The sequence below is a fragment of the Sitophilus oryzae genome, unplaced genomic scaffold (genome assembly GCF_002938485.1).
Source record: "Sitophilus oryzae breed Bouriz unplaced genomic scaffold, Soryzae_2.0 scaffold_1441_pilon_pilon, whole genome shotgun sequence".
Lineage (NCBI taxonomy): Eukaryota > Metazoa > Arthropoda > Insecta > Coleoptera > Curculionidae > Sitophilus > Sitophilus oryzae.
The window spans coordinates 862,951-886,721 of NW_022146106.1; the positions used below are offsets into that span (position 1 = coordinate 862,951).

Genomic DNA, 23,771 nt, shown 5'->3' on the forward strand with positions numbered 1-23,771 from the left:
AATATATAATTTAATATTATATTCTCGTAAATATGATTTTTGGATACGATATATTGTTGTGCTAGATGGCTCTTCAAATTTTGAAAATGACTAATTCTATACTCCAATCACTTCAATACGAAAATAACTAATTGAAATTATGATATGCACATTTCCATAGTAATGTCTGTAAATTACTCTAGTAGTAATATAATCCATCAAGCATTCAATGAATACGAGCCGAAGACGACTTTTATAAAACATTTATGTGAATTAATGGTATTATTTTGATTGAAGCAACGGTAAAAAATGAGAATATTTTAAAACTGTCGGCCATGACGAATTGCAATTTTATATTAAGTATAAAAATATTACTATATAACAACAATAATAAAGATCTTTGTTAAACAAAAGAAAATTTCTAAAATATTTACTTATTTCTGGATCAGTTTCTTCGCGGAAAATCGGGACCTTGTACTGAATAAATAATTAACTTTTCATTCGAAATTTCCAAACAAAAAATAAGTAATGCTTTATAAAACATATCAAACAAAGACGCATTCATCTTTTAAACTATATAATTTTTTTTAGTCTTAATAAACAAAACAAAAAATACATTCCTCTATTACCACAAAAATTATACTATCAAAAAAACGGCGTCAAAAATGACAATCGGTGATAATTTTGGCAAGGTGATATGTCATGGCCCCTACTCTTGTTTATTTTTTAATGACACTACTGGCAGTAGTACGCCTTAAGGTTGTATTTGATTTTTAAATGGTGTAATATAAATTCGAAAATTTTTTTTTGGATATCGATTTATGTTTCTGGAAACGTTCTATCCTTTTATAATTTTTCTATAATCAGTATTAGTTTTTGACAAGTTTTATGTCAATTTTTAATAAATGACATCTAGAAATAAACCTCGCCAAAATTATATTCGATTGTTATTTCCAGCGGTCTTTGACGCCATTTTTTTTTTCGATCATATGGTATTTAGTATGTAATATCCATTATATAAATCTATTTTGATTTTACACTTAAAAAATTAACTTTAATAACTAAAAATCCTAATAACAATCAGTATGATCTAAAAAAAGGCGTCCAGTTGGCTTAGAAATGAACATCGATGACATTCCCCATATACGCCGTTTTTTTTCGATCATATTTTATTTCACTATTGAACATTTTTCGTAACTGTGACACTGTGACTTTAATTTTTTTATATATTTTTTCAACAAATTAAAATTCGCATTTGTATACTTGGTTTTGATAATATTTAAATATTATGATCAAGATATTCAATAAAACCAAACGTGACGAAACTAACTTAATGTAATGGTTCATTACTTATAACGGTACATTTCAAAACTGTGTGATTTACTAATATTTCCAAAGATTTTTTCCTATTTTACTTTCGGCACCGCACTGATGTAACATAGCCTTACACACCTTCGAAATCAAACTTCTAGGTTAAAGTCGTCTCTATTTTTGCAAATTAAGCAAGTTCGCACCATTGTCTTATTGTTTCTGAATAAAATCACTAAAAATAATACCACAAAACACTAAAATATCTGGAAATCACCTCATAAAACATTTCGAAAAACCACAAGATATTGGCAACGCCGTAAAGCAATTTATGAACGAATTCGAACTGGATGTTTTGTTGGCTGCCTAAATTTAGGAGTATAGATAGTAAAATGCGTACGTTTTCGGCATCAGCTGGCGTTGCGACGTTGTCGATTGTTTTATGTTAAATTTCTTAAAATCTAAAAATTATAATTACAGAAGATTTAAATAACGGCTAATGCTGATTGGGAGTAGTTCGTTATACTAGGCTACCTTTAATTATTATCGGTTTAAAGTATTCTACGACGTAATCTATATTCGGAATTCCTGGTTTACAATGTGGGTTAGCTATCCCCGTACGTATACGTAGGTAAGATTTCCTTTTAAATGCGGCCGAAGTGGAAATTTGGCATACATACAATTTTCTAAGGCAATGATGGATTTCGCCAAAATGTAAGTCGCCGGGTCTAATTTATTTCGATGTCATTGGTTTTAACTGGATTTTCATTTTTAAAATTAAACACCTTGCATACCCCTGTATAGATTTAAGGAAGCAATAAATTTTTTTAGTAATGTTTATTTCTCTGGCTTGATAGTCAGCACAATAATAATTAATTCTGAAAAATAATGTACAATGTGTTGACTTTAAATATCTTTAAATATATCAAAAACCAAAGCTTTTAGACATATTAAACCCTTATAATAAATGCCTTATTTTATGTTCAAGAATCCAAAAATGAAATAAAATACCGGGTATTCCATAAGAAAAAATATAACTTTGGTATGGATTTTAGTTCTGACACACGCTGTACATTGGAAAATAATTTAAAATTATGCACATTGTCTTCCCACATATACCCATAAAATATTTTGTTTCTACTTTTTTCCGTTTTCGTATAATCAACCGAGGCGAATGAGGTGCGCCATCCTGTATAATGACTATACCGTATGATCGAGAAAAAACGGCGGCCAGTTGGCTGGGAAATGACGATCGATGACATTTCCCATATAAATTTACATATAAAATGACAGCGACCTTCATTTCATAGACGCCGTTTTTATTCGATCATACGGTATTTTAATGTAATGGATTTTTTCAGCTGGAGTATCGTATGGGTTTGGATATGGTAGAACGAAAAATATTAAAAGCGACATTATGGAGCTATGATGCATTGCAGGAGAATGAGTTTATGGGTGGCGTAGAATTAGACTTAAGTGAATTAGATTTAAAAACAGAAACATCAGAGTGGTATCCCTTAGTCAATTTATCAAGCAGATAGTTTTTTTATTTAATTATTTATCAAGTAGATAGATACTTACATGTTCTATTAATTTGATTACATCATCAACTGGAACAAAGATATTCTTTAAATTTATTAATTAAAATAGCAGCACAACACAAAATGCGAAAACAGAAAACAAACAGGTAGATGGTTGTTGAATTTTAATATACTTTTTAATAATTTTTAATAATACAATACAAAAATGTCAAGAAAAAATATTTTACATAAATATTTATAGTATTTTTTATCAATTTATTAAAGCCATCAGGTATGGTTTATTATACCATTTTTATTGTGATAGTTAATTTAATTGCTTAAAATTTCTTTTTATCGCTTTATTCTGCTTAATATCTAAATCTTACATTGGCCAGTTTTAAAGAGAGATTAAATAATTGTGGAGTGGATTTGTTTACTTACTTTTTTTTATTTTTCAATATTATATTGTTTATATTAATAAAATCTGTGATTGATTGGTAATCTGAAGTCTGAATGAATTGAAAAATGTACGGTGCTTTTATAAACTATGAAAATTTTTACCGAGAATCTACAAAAAAAATTGTCAAACGTTTTAACTGTTTAAGTGGAATGAACTGTATTTTATTTTATATTATGGTAGTTTTTTAATTATACGCCTAGAATTTAAATTTTAATTATAGTCGATAATGTGTATTTGTCGCTATAGTTAAATTTTATTCTTTTGTTGTGGATTTGATCTGATTTTACAATAAAAAAAGTTAGTTTTAAATTTCATATTAGTTAATTCTGCTGTATAAATATTATTTTTCAAAAGATTTTATTTATTTTTACACTTTCATATCTTTCATCCTAATCCATACTTTTACAAGGGTATTACCATATTAGTTACATTTGTATGTATCATTTTATATAGTATTAATAAAATAATAGCAACAATGTTTTTGGACTTGTTAATTTCTCGCTTGTAGTATATACAAGATCTCCTAGAAAATCAGTATCAGCCTGATTATAAACCTCTTTAACTGTTGTTTTTTCTTCTGTTCCTTTTGACTGTTGACTTCAATTCCGGTTTATCAGTGCCGTTCTAATTTGTTTCAAAGCGTGTAAAAATATAATGTAGGATGTACTCAATAATTTGTTTTATTTTCCATTGTCTATAAATGTTAGTAGTTATTAAAATTGTTATAAAAATATATAATTATTCTAATAAAAATATGTAGATAAGTTATAATAAAAATTTATCAACAGAAACATCTGATATGCTACTGAAACAGGTAAGTCAAACTAACGTGTCTAAATTCTTTGACATTTAATTTGTGACAAATAGTAAATAAAAGCAAAAAGGCAAGAAAAACTATATATAATAATTATTTAATTTTAAGTGAATTTCATAAATTATCGGTTTACTACACGTATGTACAGGGTGTCCCATTTTAGTTGAAATCATACGGTATCTCTGTTATTCGCGAAGATAGAAGTGTGCTGTTGGCACAATTTTTTTTGTCAAACGAAAGATGCCGTAAACAAATTTGTCATAGCCCTCTTCGTTTCTGAGCTACAGGGGTCTTTTTGAAAATTTTGCAATTTGGGACACCCTCTGTATCTCTGTTATTGTTAAAGGTATGGAGAAGGTGAAAGCTGTTTATTATAGAACTTTTTACGTAGAATATAGTGGCGTAGTCTGTTATTCTACGAAAAGAATATTTTTAAAGATATGAACTAAAGTTATGTTTTCCTAAATGGAACACCCTGTATATTTATAAATTATATGATCTGGCTTGCCATAAGCTTCTCAAAAATCTATATCACTCTATATTTATTTTGACTATTTAGGGCAATATTAAAAAAATATATATTAAAAGATCAAATTTAGTAGGCCAGGATTGATAATAAAAGAAACTAAAGAATTATTAAAAGTATACTGCTCTCTGTCTCTTGTTTTATTTTGAGAGCCACTAATAAATTCTTTTATATTAAGGAAACTTAACTCTCTACCTCTGTTTGTAAATCTTGGAAGCTATCGTATCGGGACTTTTAAATATTTCTTTAGCAAATTTACATGAAATAGACTTTCAGCAAGATGGGGCTCCTCACAACTTAACTTACAACGAGAATATTACCAAACCAATAGATCCGTATGATGGCCTCCCTTATTCCCGTATTTGTCCGTTCTCGATTTCTGATTTTGGGGGTTTTTGGAAATATATCGTGGCAACTAACACAATGTCGAACAAATAAATGCAAGCTTTTAGATAATTGCAAACCCATCCCGTTATAATAAATTCCGTTATAAAAAAGAGTATATATCTTCAGAGATTCAGGGGTAACAGTTCAAAAGTAAAATATATCAATTCCAAATAAAATTTTAATATTTGTATGACTATTTTAGTAAATACCATTTTAATTTTTTGGTATTTATCACGGCCTACTAATAAGAAAATTATATATTTTAAATATTGCAGTAAATAGTGAAAATAAATATAGAGTGATATACATATTTGAGAAGCTCATAGCAAGACGGATCATATGACTTATAAATATACAGTGTTCCATTTGAAAAATATAACTTTAGTTCATATCTTCAAAAATATTTTTTTCGTAGAAAAACAGACTACGTCACTGTATTCCACGTAAAAAGTTCTATAAGAATCAATTTGCACATTCTCCATATGTTGGTAGTTATTAAAATTGTTACAAAAATATATAATTCTAATAAAAATAGATAAGTTATAATAATTATTTATTAACATAAACATCCGATACGCTACTGAAGCAGGTAAATCTGATAAATCAAATTGACGTATCTAAATTCTTTGACATCTAATCTTTGACAAGTAGCAAATAAAAGCAAAAATGCAAGAAAAAATATATAATTAGTTAATTTAAGTGAATTTCATAAATGATCGGTTTACTACACGTATGTATATTATATAGTCACTTACTAGCGAAAAGTTGTTCCATTATTTCACTCGATTGTTGCCGAGATCTACCGCACGCTACACAACCAACTATTTTAGAGTCTTTTTCGATAAATCGCGATAGTGTCACTGTTAATTTAAATTCTGCCACAATTTCCATCTAGATTTAATACCTTTATATAACTATCAGTAGTAGAATAAATAATAAATAACATAAAATAAGCTCCGTAAAGACTGACAAATCCATAAAATTTCAAATCAAATTCAAATGTGTCAAATGAATCGTCAAACAGAACTGTCAAGGATCCTCATCCTAGAGTGCTTTTTCCGCCCACCATGCATGAATACATGGATAGCATTATGCTCCTTCCTTAGTCTTCTTATTCAAAGATTTCTCCTAAAAATTCAACTCTATTTTCAGTTTTTTTTTTATTTTCTCTAAAACTGTATGGAAATTTTGAAAAGAATAAACGGGATTGACCATTTTAGAATGAAAATTTTTTTTATGAAGAATGCATTTTTTCCCAAAATGTCAATAATAAAGTTTTTCCTGGGCTGATGTCGGGGATGGAGAGTTGGCCTGTGGAGCCGTCTCAGGTAGGTACTGGTTTTTGTTAAAGCCCTGAGACGGTATGATGAGTTATAACTCGTTATAACTCAAGCAAGGGGAACACACAATAGATGTACTGTAAGGTCGCGGTGATTAACTCCCCTCCTAAACATTCTACATTCTACAAAGTTTTTCCTGTCGCATGCATTAAAATACAGACAACTCAGATGAAGTGACTAAACCAAGTAATAAGAGACGCTATCCAAGTTTAGGTCTAACATGCCACTAAATTATACATATAAATTTTAATATATAGTATTTGTCGATGTAATTATCCATTCCCAAATTACTAAGAACTACATACGTACCAAAACAGCATATATTCCAGTGGCGCATCTAGAGATTGAGTCTGGGAGGGGTAGTGGCAGTATTTAAGTAAAGCACGAGGATTAAGTTAAGCAAATTTGCGCTGAAAGGTATTATCACTGCGGAAAAAATAACTTGGATTGGCCTGGACTTTCCATTTTGACTGGTATTATTAATTCATTTTGTGACGATTTTATTTTATACAACATTTGAACATATTTATAAATTTCGTTCTGGGAGGGGTAATTACCCCCATTATCCCTCCCGTATATGCGCCCCTGATATCTTCTATATACAAAAAAGTTATTCGCGCTATATACAGGGTGTCCCAGATATAAGTGCGTTCAAAGTAAAATAACTCCGTTATTTTGGACTTAAAAACTAAAAAATATGTTTCTTTTATCGAGATCTACCACCCCTTAAAATACTTGCACTTATTTCTGGGACACCCTGTATAGAAATAAAATAGGTCGGCAAAAAATGCTTCCGATATATTTCGTCTTATTAGACAAATATTAATAATATGTTTAGAAAACCTTATATCTCTATTATACCAAAAAATTATTAAATTTTAAAAATAATTTAATTAATTATTAAAAAAAACAGTTATTTTATGTAACATGTAACAGCCCTGTAAAGATGTAAAGCGAAAGCAATTTTTAGTTGTCGTAAATTAGCAGCTATTTATTAAGTGCTTTATACTTACTTTTTAACAGGCATTACGGTAATTCCGAATTTATTTAATGGCTGTGCCTAATTTTACTTTGCAAATTAGCATAAAATGAATTAAGGTCTTTTCTAGCTTTACCTGAATCTTAATAATTTTGTAGTCCAAAATATGCCTGTTATTGTTGCCTCTGAATAATGTTCTTTCGTCTGGATTCTTTCTGCGAATTGTTATAATCCCTTTCATACAGAAGAGATAAAGACGCTAGAAGATATAAAAAATCCAAGCCAATTAAAGTCAGAACATTCGTAATATTATCATAGTATGAGGAAACTAGTAGCTTCACTCCTTGTCAAATCCTTTGTTCTTTTTCTGCCACTTTATATGACCTTGTTCTCGCGTCCCGTGACCACTGACTTACCTGTATAGTCGTGGTCTATAACTAGGCAAAGTATAGTCGTGGCACTCGCCATAGTTTCACAGAGATGTATTTAGGAAAATATGAGTTCACAATAAAATAAAATAAAAGAAATTGATCATCGAGTAAAAATTTGCTTGAAAACAGAATAATTTCACATTTCGTGTAAGTAACAATTCTTCTGTATCTGAAAATCTTCTGATGGGAAGAAATGCGGAAAAAATATATGACATATTTTTATATGTAATAATTAGGTAAATGTAATATTTACTCCTGTTTTGCTAAAATGGTCATCATTTCAAAATTTTCTACAACTCTTTTTTAATTTAAAACAAGTTTAATTTTAACATTAATGTGTTTGTTTTGTAATATATTGGTTAAGTGATTTTCACTGGATAACTAATACATTGAACAACACATTGTACTAAATGACAAAATAACATATTTAAACTTCAATAATTATTGTTAATAAACATTACAGAAATTTCAAAAAAGAAAAAAAGCAAGAACAATGAGAAATAGCATCCCTACTTTCTCACGTAATAAAAGAATATTTTTTTAGTTATTGTTACCGAGTCCCGAAGGTACCGAAAGAACCAGGAATTAATAATTTCGAGACCCGGTTCTTTGATATCTCAAAAGAACCGGGAATTTCCGGTTATGAACCCTATCCAAAAAAAAATCCTTATGGATTTTTCGCCACTGCACTGCAAGAAAAATCTAAAAAATAAAATAGTTATTATTTGTAAACACTTCTGCGTTAAACCTAAACGGACGCTGCTTGTCAGAAGTTGTGTTTACAGTAAAAAAATTTGCCTAACAAAGAAAAAAATGCTTAACGTTTCGGAAAGTTTTCTCTTTCCGTCGTCGGAAGCAAAAAAATATAAAGAATCAAGAAAAAAACAATTTAAAATGTTTAAATTGAACTATTCGAGAACGCTTTACTTTTTAAAACAGATACGTCTACAAGAAATCGTTGACGTTCTGTTAAAATGACATTATATTAAGTTAGACTTCAAAATTAACAATTACTACCTGATAATTACTTAATAAGGTAAAACCAAAAAGCCCAAACTTTCTGTATGATTATTTTTAAATTTCACGTATGTTATGTTTATTTATGTAATGTTCTTTAAAATCAAAGAAGCGATTGCCATACTTTACTAACATCTACAGATGCATGAACAATACATTTATTTTTATTAGATTGAATTAAAAAGCCTCTTTTATTTTTCTTTTAGAGGCTATCGCTTCTTTCATTATAATTTTGGCGTTATTAAAATTTATTCTGTGCCCTGTGTCCCATGAATGCTGACAAATCTTAGATTTGTGAAAATCTCCCTTTCTTAAATAATCTTTATGTTCTTTAATTCTAACATTTAAGCACAGATAAGGGTCTAGATGTTTCACCAATGTAAAATTTATCGCATTCGCAGGGTATTTGGTATATTACATTTTTTGTTTCAACATTATTCCGCCATTCAACCTAATTTAGAATTATGAACCCTAGTTACCATATTATGAAGAAATTATGTTTTTTAACTAAAAACTAAAAAAAATTCCAGATTTTTTTTTCAAAAAAAATATTGCGCAGAAAAATCCTCATAAGTATTTCTGGGGCTAAAATATACTACCTCTAAAAATATTTGCACTTATTTAAGACTCACCCTGTATAGGGCGATTCATGGTTGTAGTTATGGTACGTTATAGCATTTCCGGAACCGGAGCTGTTTTTCGGAACCGGTAATTGCGGTAACATGCCTCTAAGGAACCGGGATTTCCAGTTTTTTTCGGTACCAGCAAATATTTGTTCAGTGATGGTGCAGTTCGTTAAACAAGCAAGGGATGGTTGTCAAAAGTAAAATTGATAAAAAATTGAGGTTTAAATGAAAATAATATCAAATTATTAAATAGTAATCAGTCATGAGAAAATTTACCTGAATACAAATGTCTCTCAAAAAAACTCAAATCACAATTTTTTGAATTATTAATACAACCAATAGCAGCACACAGTAAGGCACTCATTTTTGTCAATTCGTCTCTGTGCCGGGACGCAATGCTCGAACGTCGCAGGTCGACGGACGGAACTCAGGTGAAACGCTCTGCAATCTGCCGATATTCGACAGATTGTAAAAACTGGCAGAACATATTTGGGAGAGTGTGACTACTCTTTTCCTTCTACTATGATATTATTAGGCCAATGTCTAAAACAATTTCAAGAGTTTAATACAGTGATTTGACTTTGTGGAGCTAGGCAAGTGATATTATCGATGGAGGGAATTAAATCCAAAAGGTGTGTAGTGTGTGGCAGTTAGGCATTAGGCCTCATTGGATTCCTTTATGCATACTTGGCCAGAAAACCCATACATAGGTTAACTCCGCCATTCAACCTAATTTAGAAATTTAATTGAACGTAATGTCCTGACAACATTATTATTCACATTCGACATAACAGATATTGAGCGGTCTCTTCTTTCTATTTACACCCTTTACGAACTGATTACTTAATTTTGTGAAGGTATCGAAGGAATTGGCACGTCAGATTAGTATTCCAGTTGTCAAATACTAGTTTGAGATATCGCAAAAAATATAACAGAACAAAAACTGAAATGGGCTATTGGTATCTTTCAGCCTTATAAACCATCTGGAGAAGAGCAAAAGAGCTGGAGAAGAGCAAAAAATCATATCCCAAAATAAGGTCAAGTCATTGGGCCAACGCGAAATCATTTAGGCCTATTATTAGTGTCACATCGTTCATACTAAAAACGGTGGAGAAAGTAGTGGACAACCATATTGGAGAAAATTATCTAAAGGTTAAATCCAAATAAATTTTAGAAACGTATTTGGTTAACTACACTATAGTCAGCATGCATATAGGCAGGGCAGATTTTCACAAAAACTGCTTTGTACCAACTAACGGAGCTAATACAGGCAAGCCTGGATAGCAAAGAAACATCAATTTGTGCCTTCTTGGACATTGCCCCCGCAAGACAACTGGCCAGGTTAAAGTGATGTATGTAGTTTGCTTCCATAGTTCTCTGTCTTGTAGTTCGTGTGCCATGTACCAGCATGTGCACAAGGTTTGTCTGTGAGTTTTGAGAGCTAGTCTATCCATCGGGAGGAATTTTTGCTGGAATCTTGCTCTGTACTATGTCTTTTTTAAAGTAGAGCTCAAGAACTTGAAAGACTCCATGCGTAACTGTAATGAGAAATCTCCAACTGTGTAAGATAATCGAAGAAATTTATCAGGACTTACAACCGAAAAAACTCCAAAATTAAGGAAAATCCAAAAGATTTTCCTCAATTTAAGTAAGAACAGTCTTCGGATTGTCTTGGAATTTTTAACAGGACACTGTCTGTTAATCAATGACCACCTCAGTGCCTCAGTAGAGGCTGGGCTAGGGCTAATAGTAAGGTTGAGTTCAGAAAGACGAGTACAGTGCTTTACCCGGTAAAGAACTCCAACCAATGACTAAAGAATCCAAGGACAAATAACACCCGAGAGCAAATTGTGACGATGTCACCAAACAGTGCCGTGGCACATATTTTTCTTAATCTAGCTGTTTGAAGCAATATTTATATTTTTTGATAATTGTTTTGACTACGCCTATGGTGTATCATCCTAAGTAATTACGAAAAAAACGTATTAAAATGTTAACAAAAGGTACAAAACTAGTATCGACGTATAGCACATATCAAGTACATATAGATGTTAATTGAAATTGAAGAATAATTATCGAATTCAATAAGAAAACGCTAAAAAGTTGGAGTGGACTGTTTATTTACCTATGAAACGTAACTCCTGGCTCTTTCTTATCGCTGCTGCTTTTACACTTGAAAGCTGAACACCTAATCACCATTGTAATAAAGTTTATACAAAGTTTACTACACACAAACTATTAAAAATCGCTAAAATTGTCGCTGGCGACCAAATGATGACTCATTGTTTGCCACCAAAACAAAAAAAAAGGTCACAAATTCTGCTGCAGCCCGTATAGGGGCGTTACATGTCCTCATATCCTTTAGTCATTGACTCCAACCAACTCCAACCCTCCCCCTACCTCTGAGAATTCGTTTATTAACATGTTATGTATTTTCGTCCTTGCTGTATGGAATGGAGTCTTGGACCTTGAATAGGGACAAATAGAAGCCTTCGAAATATGGTGTTACAGGAGAATTTTAAGGATATCTCGGGTAGACAAAATCAGTAATGTCAGAGATGTTGGAGATTCTGAATACGAGTACCGTGTTTAGAAAAAGCATAAAAACCAGAAAACTGGCATATTTTGGACATCAAAATAGAAGGGTGACGCTTAGCTGAAAGAAGAAGGACGTCCTGGCTCAAGAACGTGAGTGGTACGGAGTAAAAACCAACACGCTGTTTAGAAGAGCTGCGAATAAAATACAAGTGTCATTGATGGTAGCCAACGTTCTTCGAGGCACATAAAGAAGAAGACATCAGTAGATTGAAGCTAAGAAAAAACGGCGAATGCAAATTCTGTCGGTGGGGAAACACCAGAAGATCACATCACTAAGTGCGCCGAGGCGACAACCATTCGTGCCATAAACTTTGGTACGACTGATATCGGAGATGGAGAACTAACTTCAGTAAAACCACAGTTTAATTAATATAGTTAATATTCTGTGATGAAACAACACGTAAAACATTTTAGGGTTAAAACCGTGTCAGATACTGCCTCTTGTCAAAGTCCTGAGACTGTATGATGAGTTATAACTCAAGAAGGGGGAACACAATAGATCTATAAGGTTGCAGTCGGTCCCCCCCTCCCACACAATCAACAATCTACAAGCCATACTACTTTGGGAAAAAGGCCTTTGCTTAAGGGGTTAAGTATGGCACGGCGCGCACACGTAGTGCGCCGAACGTGATTTCGGGGCACCGGCCGGGCCGCGGCCGCCTCCTTTCAATTTACCGTTCGACGTCGAGCTGGTGCCCCGCGAGACCGCATCGGGCCCTCTTTTCTCTCTCTTCACTCCAGTCGAGAGAGTCGCTGTTCGCCGCGCCACGCCGTGCCTAGTGAACGAACGCGCACCGCAGATACCGAACGCACGTTCACCTGTTGTTTGTTCCTCGACCCATCCATCAACAGGTTACCGGCAAATTCGATACGAAGGCCGTTTCCGCCGTGGGAATCCTTCCGAATCGTGCCTTACTTTCGCGTTTGTTTCGAATTTTTGTGTTCGCGCTCGACTGTGTGGAAAATATTATAAGCTGTCCATATGGAAAATTTAGCTGCGGAAAATCGTTGGAATTAGGAGAAAGAAATCTAAACTATTGACGGAAACAGAGCGCGGAGCTGAATTCTTCCCTTCTTCGATTCGCTTAAGCCCGATACACACGCACGTATACATACTCACACACGAACGCCATGGAAACTTGTTTTGAGGTGGATAAGTTCTACGACATCGGCTCGGCTGACGACTTGAAAGAACTGTGGGAATCTGACTTGGACCCGGTAAGCGAGTTAATTAAAAAATATCTTTCAGGCCCTAATTAAGAATAATAAAACACTCGAATATTTATAATTAACTTCTCATGAATACCGCTCGAAAACAAGCAAGGTATGGGAAATGAAACAATACCATTTTATAAAAGTAATTTTTTGAAATTAGGAATTCACCTTTGCCGCCAATTTTTAATAACAAATAATTATTCCTAATTTCGAAGTTATTACTTATTCCTAATTCCTAAGTTGCGAGTTAACCCAGGGAATATTCCAAATATTCACAGTACAAATATTGCTTTAAAACTTCTTAAATAATAGTAAAGTGTCTATATTTAGAATACTTTAGATATCATCCTTAATAAAAATAGATAAGTTTTGAATTGTAGATATTGTGAGTCTATTGTGAAAAACAAAGACCAAATTCCTACTAAGTAGCATTGTCTATTCATAATCAGAGGTAAAAATGAAGTAAATTAACAACTAGATTATGGAACCTTTAGTTATCATTAGGTCAGTCGCTGAAAAAGTTAAAATAATGTTCGTCTTATAATTCGACACAATAAACAGTTAAAGTTTAACAAACAATATGAAATGAGAATATAAAAGGGGGTAAAAAGGTAATTTACTAAAGAACCCATACTTATGGGTTTCAGTAAATGTTCAGTTTGTGGTCAAATTATATTTTTTTCTACTCATTATCAGTTTGTAGCGCATCAAAATAGGGAGTCAAGCCTATGGAACACACAATTCTTAATAATAAGAAAACAGTCTCTATAGTCCAGGAGGCAGTGAATTGTGTTTGTACTTATTTTCCCAGTGGGTGAATATGAAATACTTTGTTTGTATGGTGATATAAAATGACAATTGAACGAGTCCAGCTAAAATTTTCGGATGGGTTCACTAGATAAAAAAGGCAAGTTCTCTTATTTTCCCTTTTTATTATAAGTGAATAATTGAATTAATGGAAATAAAACAGTTTGGCACATCCCAAATGAATGAATTGGAAAGTCAGAGAGGCTAAAAATTTGCGGATGCAAAAATTCGACAGATTTTTGAAATCCGTAATCCTTATTTTCCCACGCTTGAAATTTGACGTATTATTTTATACCATCATAAACTGTAATCAAAAGCAAGTCTGGCCGATTTACGAAAATGGGTCTGGCGGCATCTTGAAAATTGCAAAAATTACAAAATTTTGCTCTTATTTTCCCGGATTTGAAAATTTGTCACATGATAAATAGTACTATAATTTCATAGAAAATACACGTTTGTCCATCATTTACAATCACGAAAGCCCCACCATACTCACAAGTCAGGTAGCTAAATGAGGAGAGGAAGTTACAATTGCGAATGAAGTTTTTTGATGACGGACTGACATTTTGCTAAAACCATGTTTTTTGGATTCCTGGTAGGTGCGCCGACTTTTATGAAACCTCATGGGTGCTCATCAAATATGAGTAAATGTAACAAATTTCCAGATTGTTACATTTGTCGTATTTATTACACTTTTTTACATATGTAACATACATAACAATATTAGAAAAATACCATATCAATTTGTCATTTTTACAATTTTATTGAGTATAATTTTAGTTGTGCAGAAATAATTTTTTTTAGTACAGATACCAATTTGTGAAAATATTAATTCTACCCATTACAATCGTGTACGGGTAGGCATTAAAAAAAACAGACAGATAGTGTAACTGTATTTTATAAAGAGATACAAAATAAACGAAGCTAAAAGTTGCTGAGAAGAGCTACTAGTGGAGAGATATCCGAGATTGGGAGGGGGACAGCTTAGGGTTTTTATATAAACAAATTTATCCGTCAAGACTAAAAATTCTCAAAGATAAACACAATATAATCATACACAACAAGCTTTCGCATCACATAGCACATTTCATATACTTGGCCAGCTAAATAGATTGACAGTGAGCTATCGTGGATATGAACACACATTCCTAAGGTAGTTTACAATTCGCTTCCAATTTAGAATAATTATAATTAATATGAGTCTTAAATAAGTACAAATATTTTCAGGGCTGGTAGATCTCGATAAAAGAAACACATGTTTTCTCTTTATCGTTTTTCAGATAACCCCCAAATAAACCGAGTTATTTTACTTAATAAAAATAAAAAAATGTATATTTTATGCCCATGTTTTGAGAACGACTGTTTTTTTCTGTTTTGTAAACATAATCTACTACCTATGTTGCCATAATATTAAGATATTGTATTTTTTGACTAAAAATCCATTTTTTTCGACAAATACCAAATTAAAAAAAACGAAACAAACCTTATAGACATGTTTCTGGGGTCGAAATATACCACCCCTAAAATATTTGTACTAATTTAAGACTCACCTTGTATAAATTTATGAGCTCTCTAAACACTTTTAGAGCCCTCACAAACGCACAGTTATTTATTTTTGTTTTTATTATTAAAAACAGGCCAGTCTACGCAGTTTAACCTGTATTACAGCCTGTCGCACACTCGCAATTTTATAGTACAGTTCTATCTTTAATGAACTTGATGAAGCTGAGTTACGGACTCACTTCGGCACATTTTTTCTAAGTAAAAATGGCCTCCCGAAATACACATCTGTCTTGGATTTTATTCGCTTATGGAATAAGTAAAAAAAGCATAAAAATAACGGTTGCTTAAAGGAAATAAGTAATGCCATGTTAATTTGCTTGCTGTTTTAACAGTTGAAAAACAGGATTGATTTAACTACCTAGAATGAACGAGGAAACTTCATTAGAACTACTGAAATAGACGTCGGGAATTGGGAGTTGGGCGGGATGAGATGCGAGTGTCTTAAAGTTGCTAAACTGAACAGTTTTGATGCTTAGGCTCGTGGGTGCTCCGCATCCACTAATTTTCTTTCGTGGGTGCTTGGGCACCCGAGCACCCACGCAGTCGGCGCCCCTGATTCCTGGGGTCTCAAAACGTTGAGAAATGTGTTTTTAGGCATAGTCAAATTTCGGCCTAAACAAATATTTCTCTTATGATAAATTATGAAAAGTAAAAACGTGTAAAGATGACAACAATCACCGGTATAATTGAAAATGCCAAATTTAGCGCGCCTGACGAGCGTTGGACGACTTTAACAAGGATTTCGGGATGTTCCACATTAGCCAGACATATTTGCAGCTATGTAATTATAATATAAACTATCATCTGAAAAATTTTTACTGCGAAAATAATGCAATGGTTTCAATAATTTTTATCCAATTTTTTACCTGCCAAAGATATTACCCATTCTCACAGATTGTATTTTCTTAACTGCACATCTCTTACTAATAGAACTGTTTTTATATTTATTATATTATATCGAATAATTCTATCGGTGTAAGAATATTGCCTTAAGAGCCTATTACGCTGTACTTTCGGGTGTATGGCCGAAAGAAATATATATTATATTTCAGAAATCTGCCTAAGACTTAGCCCGATCCTGTCGTGTTAAGTCACACCCAAAATTCCAAACACACGTGCTTTGATTAAGGTTTGCAGAGCTTCAGCATTTGCCATAAAATAGCGAACAATTTGTTACAAAACCATATAAATTATATATCACTGTAATCACAAAACTTCAATCTATTTCCGTATTGTAACGGAATTTTAAATTATGTTTTTATTTTCGAGAAAATTTAGTCCAAACATAAGGAATATTTTGTTGATGTTTAAAGATAAAAATCTTAAAAATAAAGAAGTTATTTAAAAATGTGCTACCGTGCTACAATACGGAGATAGTATAAGCCTTTATATTTAATTTCCTTCTTCATTTGTGTAAAAAAACCTAGCCAGTTTTACATAAAATGTTAAATGCCGAACGCTTATTTTGCTACTTTTATGTGAAATGGACTCTTAATTTTATATTTTTGAACTATAAAAGGTATTCTTATGTGAATATGTAAAATCAAACAATCAAACTAATATATTCATTTACCAAAATAATTGTTTTTAAACAATAAATACCAGGTATTATTTTAAAAATGAATAAAAAGAGTTATTAATAAGAGTTATTTATACTTATTAATGCTTATTTTTTATGTAGGTACTTTTATCTTTTATCTTTAACATACAAACATGGGAATACCTATATTCTATCTATTCTAAGTAAAAATCAATGGCAATGGTTAAAATTTTCAATGGCTTGGAACAGGAAAAACGTATTAAAATTATTATGCAGTCAATAAAAAATACATGAAGCCACGGAGAACGTAATATTTCTTTAAATAAAAACAATGCATTTTTTTAATTATTGTCTAATACCTATTTATTGCATAATTAATGATGTGAATTATTTAGATTAGCAGTTATAATTAACCAAAATTATGAACTTCTGTGTGTCTCAGCATGATAACTGTCGGTTAATTACTATAATTTAGATGAAACAGCTTTTGGATTTTAACTTGGAAGTAGTTTTTGTGTACTATGTAGATATAAATTTTATTCAATTTATAGAAATATTCTATAAAACTAACCATATTATAATTTCGTCTGTATCATATTAGAGCTAATATTTACTAATAAACTGTAATATTAGATCTGAATAGTTCCCGCCCTTCACCGGGTTTCCTGTAGGGCGTATAACGCACAGTGGTGAAAAATGTCAATAAGGAGGGACAATAAATGTAATGATACAAAGCCTTATATTCTTTGAGAAGTTCTGTTTGCTGTCGATATCATGTGATATCATCATCATTTTCAGCTTATTCAATCATTTCCAATTATGATCCCTCGCATATTTAGATACTCTCTTTGTAGTTGGGCCCATTGTTGTTTATTGGCTATGCGGGCCCAAGATATCCCTACTAATTTCCTAATATTCAGGTTTTTGGTCTTTTTTTTTCTAATATTCAGGTCCCATCTCAGGTTTGGTCTTCTGGGTCTCTTAATTCCTTGTGGGTACCATGCTGTAATTTTTGTGGTCCAGCTGTTGTCCGTTTTTCTTGCCAGGTGTCCTGCCCATTGCCACTTGAGGGATTTGATTCTGTGGATGACATCTATTAGCTGTCGACATAAACATCAGAATATTACTCTTATTCATACTAAAAAGGCCATATAAAAAATGAAGTAAGATGGGTGTGTTAATGTATAATGTTCATCCACTAATCCTAAAAACAAGTGGTTTAAATAAAGCATTATAAATGTAATGCTAAACTTCATTTAAAGTATTGGACTTGATGATAAAATTTATGGATATATGGATAACAAGTAGGTCACAAGAAATTCAATCATAAATCGATTTTTTTAATTATATCAGTGCCGGCAAATTTTACAGAGAATAGCATAAGTATTTATAAAACTTTAAGACATACTTACTTACTGTAAGAAGAGACTCCAACTTAGAGTGGCATACTTTCTTTGAAGTGCTAATATCCCGTAACCAATAAATCTGAAAATAGAATATTAAAACAAAAACAGCGTTTTAAATCACTGGCATTTTCCGTATAGTTAAACAGTTATATGAGTAGTTAAAACTATTTAAGTCATTGCCCTCTCTAGCTAGAATATAGCCATGTAATAATTATTAACTCTACACTTTTTAATGTGCAGGAGTATATTTATTGTGAACCTAAAAATGTTAACACATGTGAGTATCTCAAAAATTCGTAATTTCATCATCTTCGGATTTTTATACTTTACTTAGTATTACTTTTTTTTATCTTTTTACAGTATACTTAGCAATCACTCCGAAATTATTATTTTTGGTTTATTATCGATCTAATAATACATCCAACCATTATCTTATTAACTGAAAACGAAAGATAATATTAAAGTCAAAATTTATTTTTATAAAATGCACTGTCTCGTTTAATAGGTAATGTTAATATTCTAATTGCAAACGCTAATTAATACAAAACTATAATTAAGTAATATTATAATTCAGTATATGTATGTGCACTAAGTATGTGAAAGCCAGGATATGGAACTTTTCGATAATTCTCGTAATTGCGAAAACGGATCTTTACGACTTTACGCGGAATAGTTTACACACGCCGAGAATAAAAACAATAGTACATAAATATAGTTGGGATTTTCGCCATTGGCGATTAAAATGCTAAAATTTCATTTACAAGCGCTTGCAGCTTACACCACGACCTTTAAAAAAATATATTTTATAAATAAATTTTATAAAATATACAGGGTGGATCACGGTCATGCATGGTATGTTAGACGTTTACAGAGTAGAGGTGTGTAGTTCGTGAACGAACTAGAACTAGTTCCAATGAACTATTCCGACCCCGGAATGAAAGGAACTAATTCCCGGTTTCTCAAAGCCTCAGGACCTGCTATTCCGGGATCGAGACAGTGACCGATATAAATAATAATATGCGACGGCTACGGATCGGCCAGCGCGATAATAGCCCGATGCTAGGCAGGCGTGCGGAGTGCCAGCCGTATTTTATCGGATCCTAATATACGTATGTCGGATCCGAACCTGAGGCATGATACAAGGACGGTTAGATAAGATATTACGCATGTGGGCGGAGCTTAACAGAAAATTACTATCCGGGTGAGGTCATGCGCGCGGAGAACCGATTTGCCACCGCCAGGGATCTTCTGAGAGAAGATATTGCGCATGTAGTTGGCGGAGCTTAACAGAAAATTACTACCCGAGTGACGTCATGCGCACGGAGAACAGATTTGCGACCGCCAAGGATCTTATCTAACCCTTATTGTATCATGAACCTGAGGAAGAGGGACTAAATAAAATACTAGTTTTCGTACGGATCGGCCAGTGCGATTGTAGCCCGATGCTTGGCAGGAGTGGGGAGTGCCAGCCGTATTTTATCGAATCCGGACCTAGAGGAACTAAATAAAAGACTAGTTTACGTACGGATCGGCCAGCACGATCGTAGCCCGATGCTAGGCGGTAATGGAAAGTGCCAGCCGTTTGTTACCTGTCCCGGGCCGAAAGGACTGTGAAGAACTAGGAGAACTAGTTAAAAGGATAGTTTACGGTAATCTGATCAGTAGGCAGATCCGAGATATTACAAAGGCGGCGACGACGGATTCCGCCTTGTCTATTGCCACAGTAGACGTAATTGCCACAGAAAATTATCGTGGATACTGTTTTTGATTTTTAGTTTGTTCTTTGAATATTTAATGGGAATGTTTCACTTTAGATCCCTAAAATTAAAAAATATCTTATAAAACGAAGTAGTTATTCTGAATTTTTAGGCAAAAACAAAACGCGTAAAAAAATCGTAAAACTTTCGTATTATTTCCTCCAATTGATTTGTGATTTTTGAGTTTTTTAAACTCTGATTTGAGTTTTTTTTTCTTTTTTTTAACTGCAATAAAACTTACCCATATGTTTTTAACATAGGCAATTACAGGTCTCGTTATATTTCGTACATTATAAAAATTATACAGATCATACTGTCAATAGTTCTAACTGACAACGAAATCCATTAGCAAGCAACGGGGATGTCAATGTTAGTCGGGAACTACTATGACCTAAAGACCTAATTCAAGGAACTATTCCTCTGGAGGAACTAGAACTGAGGAACTAGTTCCTCCCAAGAAACTGAAATTCCCACCCGTATTATAGAGAACCGGCGATAGGATTTTTTTGAAAATTTGGATTTTTACATAAAGGCACCTGCTCCATCTATCTAAAATATTTTCAAGGTTACAGTGTTGCCGCTTCATTCTAAAAGTGGTGGAATCTTTGTTATTTCAAGATGGAACACCTGGTATATTATTACATTTTTTCTAAACTATTTTTATATATCCATAGTTTTTCTCAGTTTTTGAGATAAAAAATAAAATTGATAAAAACATGATCTTGAATAAGCGTTGATTAAATCATAAATTCGGCATATTGATGGCAGAAATTTGGTTTATAGGTTAAGGAAAGTCGACATATTCGATCTTCCTAAATCAATCAAATGGATACTCGAATGGATATCAAACAGGGAGATCAAAAATTATTTATATCTGTTTGCTATAAAATCAAAACATAAATAAAATTGCTTTCTAACGATATATCATGTTCCTATACCTAAACATTCTGGTTTGTTCAGTAAAGTAATTTAAAAGATAATTCTATTATAATTGTTTCGTTTAAAGAAAATCGTTACCGTGACAAATATTCAAACTTTATACAGGGTGTCCCAGGATGAGCGTGCAGAAGCGTGTGAAGTTTCTAAAGAACTACAATATCCAGATCGGAGCTTTTTTGCATATCATATTGTTTCACAACGAGATCTATCGATTAAAAAGATTTTTAATATGGCGGCACTTCCGCAAAATACCGGTAAGTTGACAACAACTTTCTTATTTTAAATGAGTACCCCCATTTTTTGTTACAGGCCTAAGATTCTCTGCAAAATTTTATTAATTTTGTTATTAAACACTCTATACCTAACATATACATATATACTCTTTATTCATATACCCATTTTTTGTTTTTTAACTAGTGGCTTATGACTTTAAACGTCACGCGATGTATACCTTAGGTACATACTTATTTGTTGTATATTCAATGTACAGGGTGGTCGAAATTGGTCTCTTTTAACAGAGAAAACCTATTTCCCGACTAGATAGAGCAAAACCGACATAGATGTATGTCATGGGCTCGATTTCTGAGACACTTTTAATGGCGTAAACCGCCTGTTGATATTTTCACTGCCAACTGAGATACGGGGTCTTTTTGAATTTTTTACCATTTGGAATATTGCCCATAACTTTTGTATTTCGCGGAATAATAAAATTTTGTAAAAACGTTCTTAAGGCACTTTTTTACGCACAATCCAGTGGCGTAGTCAGTTTTTTATATACTTGCTCTTTTTGGCAGAAATAATAAAAAACATAATTTTTTAAATGGAAATCATAGTTGGCTATGAACTTAAAATAATGCTGGCGCTTAACCCTTTCCAACGATATAAAGTTGTGGGTATCTATTTCTAAGAATTCGAAAAATATTATTTTTTTATCTTTGTATCGAAGCGGGCCTTGATTTTATGTTGACCTACTTGCCTAATTATTTTTTACCACAATTTAATATTCTATATTATTATTTATCTGTATAATTAGAGACTTTTGAAAGGGTAAATCAACATTCTATATTAGTATTACCAATTACAATTAAAACGCCAGGGTTACAACTGAACTAATAAACGAAGAATTTAGAGAGAATTGGATTGGAACCATATCTTGGTCTGCTAGATTCTGTGATTTAACTCCTTTCGACTTTTTTAGGGGCGAAATTAAAAGACCTTATATATAAGGGAAGAACCATTGGAACGAGAGAATTGCAGAGGCTACTAGGCAAGCTTTTGGACTTATTACACCAGTTCGCCTAATAAATCGTTGTAACTTTTGACGATTTCAATGACTTTTTTTAGAAAACTATAGTCGTCACTCAAAAAATACTTTTTAGTTTTGTTCTTTGTTTATTGTATAGATTTCAATTGTAATTACTAATACTAATATAGAATGTTAATTTACCTTCTCAAAAGTATTTTATTATGCACATAAATAATAATATAGAATATTAAATTGTGATAATAAATAATTAGTCAAATAGGCCAACACAAAATCAAGGCCCGCTTCGATATAAAGATAAAAAACCTAATATTTCTCTCATTTTTAGAAATAGATACCCATAACTTTATATCGTTGGAAAGGATTAAACGCCAGCATTTTTTAAGTTCATAGCCAACTATGATTTCCATTTAAAAAATTATATTTTTCATTATTTCTGACAAAAACAGCAAGCATAGAAAAAACTGACTACGCCACAGGATTGTGCTTAAAAAAGTTCCTTAAGAACGTTTTTACAGAATTTTATTATTTCGCGAAATACAAAAGTTATGGGCAATTTTCCAAATGGTAAAAAAATTCAAAAAGACCCCGTATCTCAGTTGGCAGTGAAAATATCAACACGCAGTTTACGCCACTAAACGTGTCTCAGAAATCGAGCCCATGACATCTATGTCGGTTTTACTCCATCTAGTCAGGAAATACGGTTTCTCTGTTAAAACAGACCAATCTCGACCACCCTGTACCCTCCGTATATCATTATTGTAGCAATAAAATTAAATAGCACGTGTATTCCATGCTTGGAACTAAAGTACTTTTATCGTGAACTTCAAGAATTTTATTTATATAATTCTTGAAATCGCTTTATCAAAAAAATTATTAATGATCTTGTATTTTTTTACCGATTTACAGATATCTTAAATCAATAGGTAGATAACCTAAAATCTATTAGAGGAATTAAAAAGAACCTTGCTTTCCAACAGACACCAATCGAAAATTAATAGGTACATTGTAAAGATATTTCGTATTTGCTCTTAAATAGTTTGTAAGTAATAAACTGATGAGTATCATAAAACGGGTTTCTAAAATTAAGTGAAGATAATTATTTACAGTCGATCTTAGCAGGGAACTGAAAACTTTTCAACTCAAAATTATTTGTTAAATTTATACCTACTTATTGAAAGTTCTCTAATTGATATCAAAAAGATAGTGTACCAATAATACGAAGTTATAACTGCTTATTCAAATTATTATGTAAAATATGAGTAAAATCAAAGCAATAGACACCATATAAAATA

General features: G+C 32.2%; 2 protein-coding genes across 4 annotated transcripts in view; both read left to right on the forward strand.

The window, feature by feature from the left end:
- LOC115876959 (phosphatidylinositol 4-phosphate 3-kinase C2 domain-containing subunit alpha) overlaps window positions 1-3,867 on the forward strand; it is a 103,584-nt gene extending 99,717 nt beyond the window's left edge. Inside the window, exon 29 of one of the 3 annotated variants that reach the window (XM_030893005.1) lies at window positions 2,649-3,867. In XM_030893005.1, the coding sequence (XP_030748865.1) occupies window positions 2,649-2,828 (180 nt within the window). In that variant the 3' untranslated portion in view covers window positions 2,829-3,867. The remainder of the gene's footprint in view (window positions 1-2,648) is intronic. The other 2 variants (XM_030893004.1, XM_030893007.1) reach the window with 2 other exon arrangements.
- An 8,782-nt stretch (window positions 3,868-12,649) lies between these two features.
- The window catches only part of LOC115876961 (cyclic AMP response element-binding protein A-like), a 205,569-nt gene continuing 194,447 nt past the window's right edge, over window positions 12,650-23,771 (forward strand). The window contains exon 1 of the mRNA XM_030893010.1: window positions 12,650-13,203. Within this exon, the coding sequence (XP_030748870.1) occupies window positions 13,117-13,203 (87 nt within the window). The 5' untranslated portion in view covers window positions 12,650-13,116. The remainder of the gene's footprint in view (window positions 13,204-23,771) is intronic.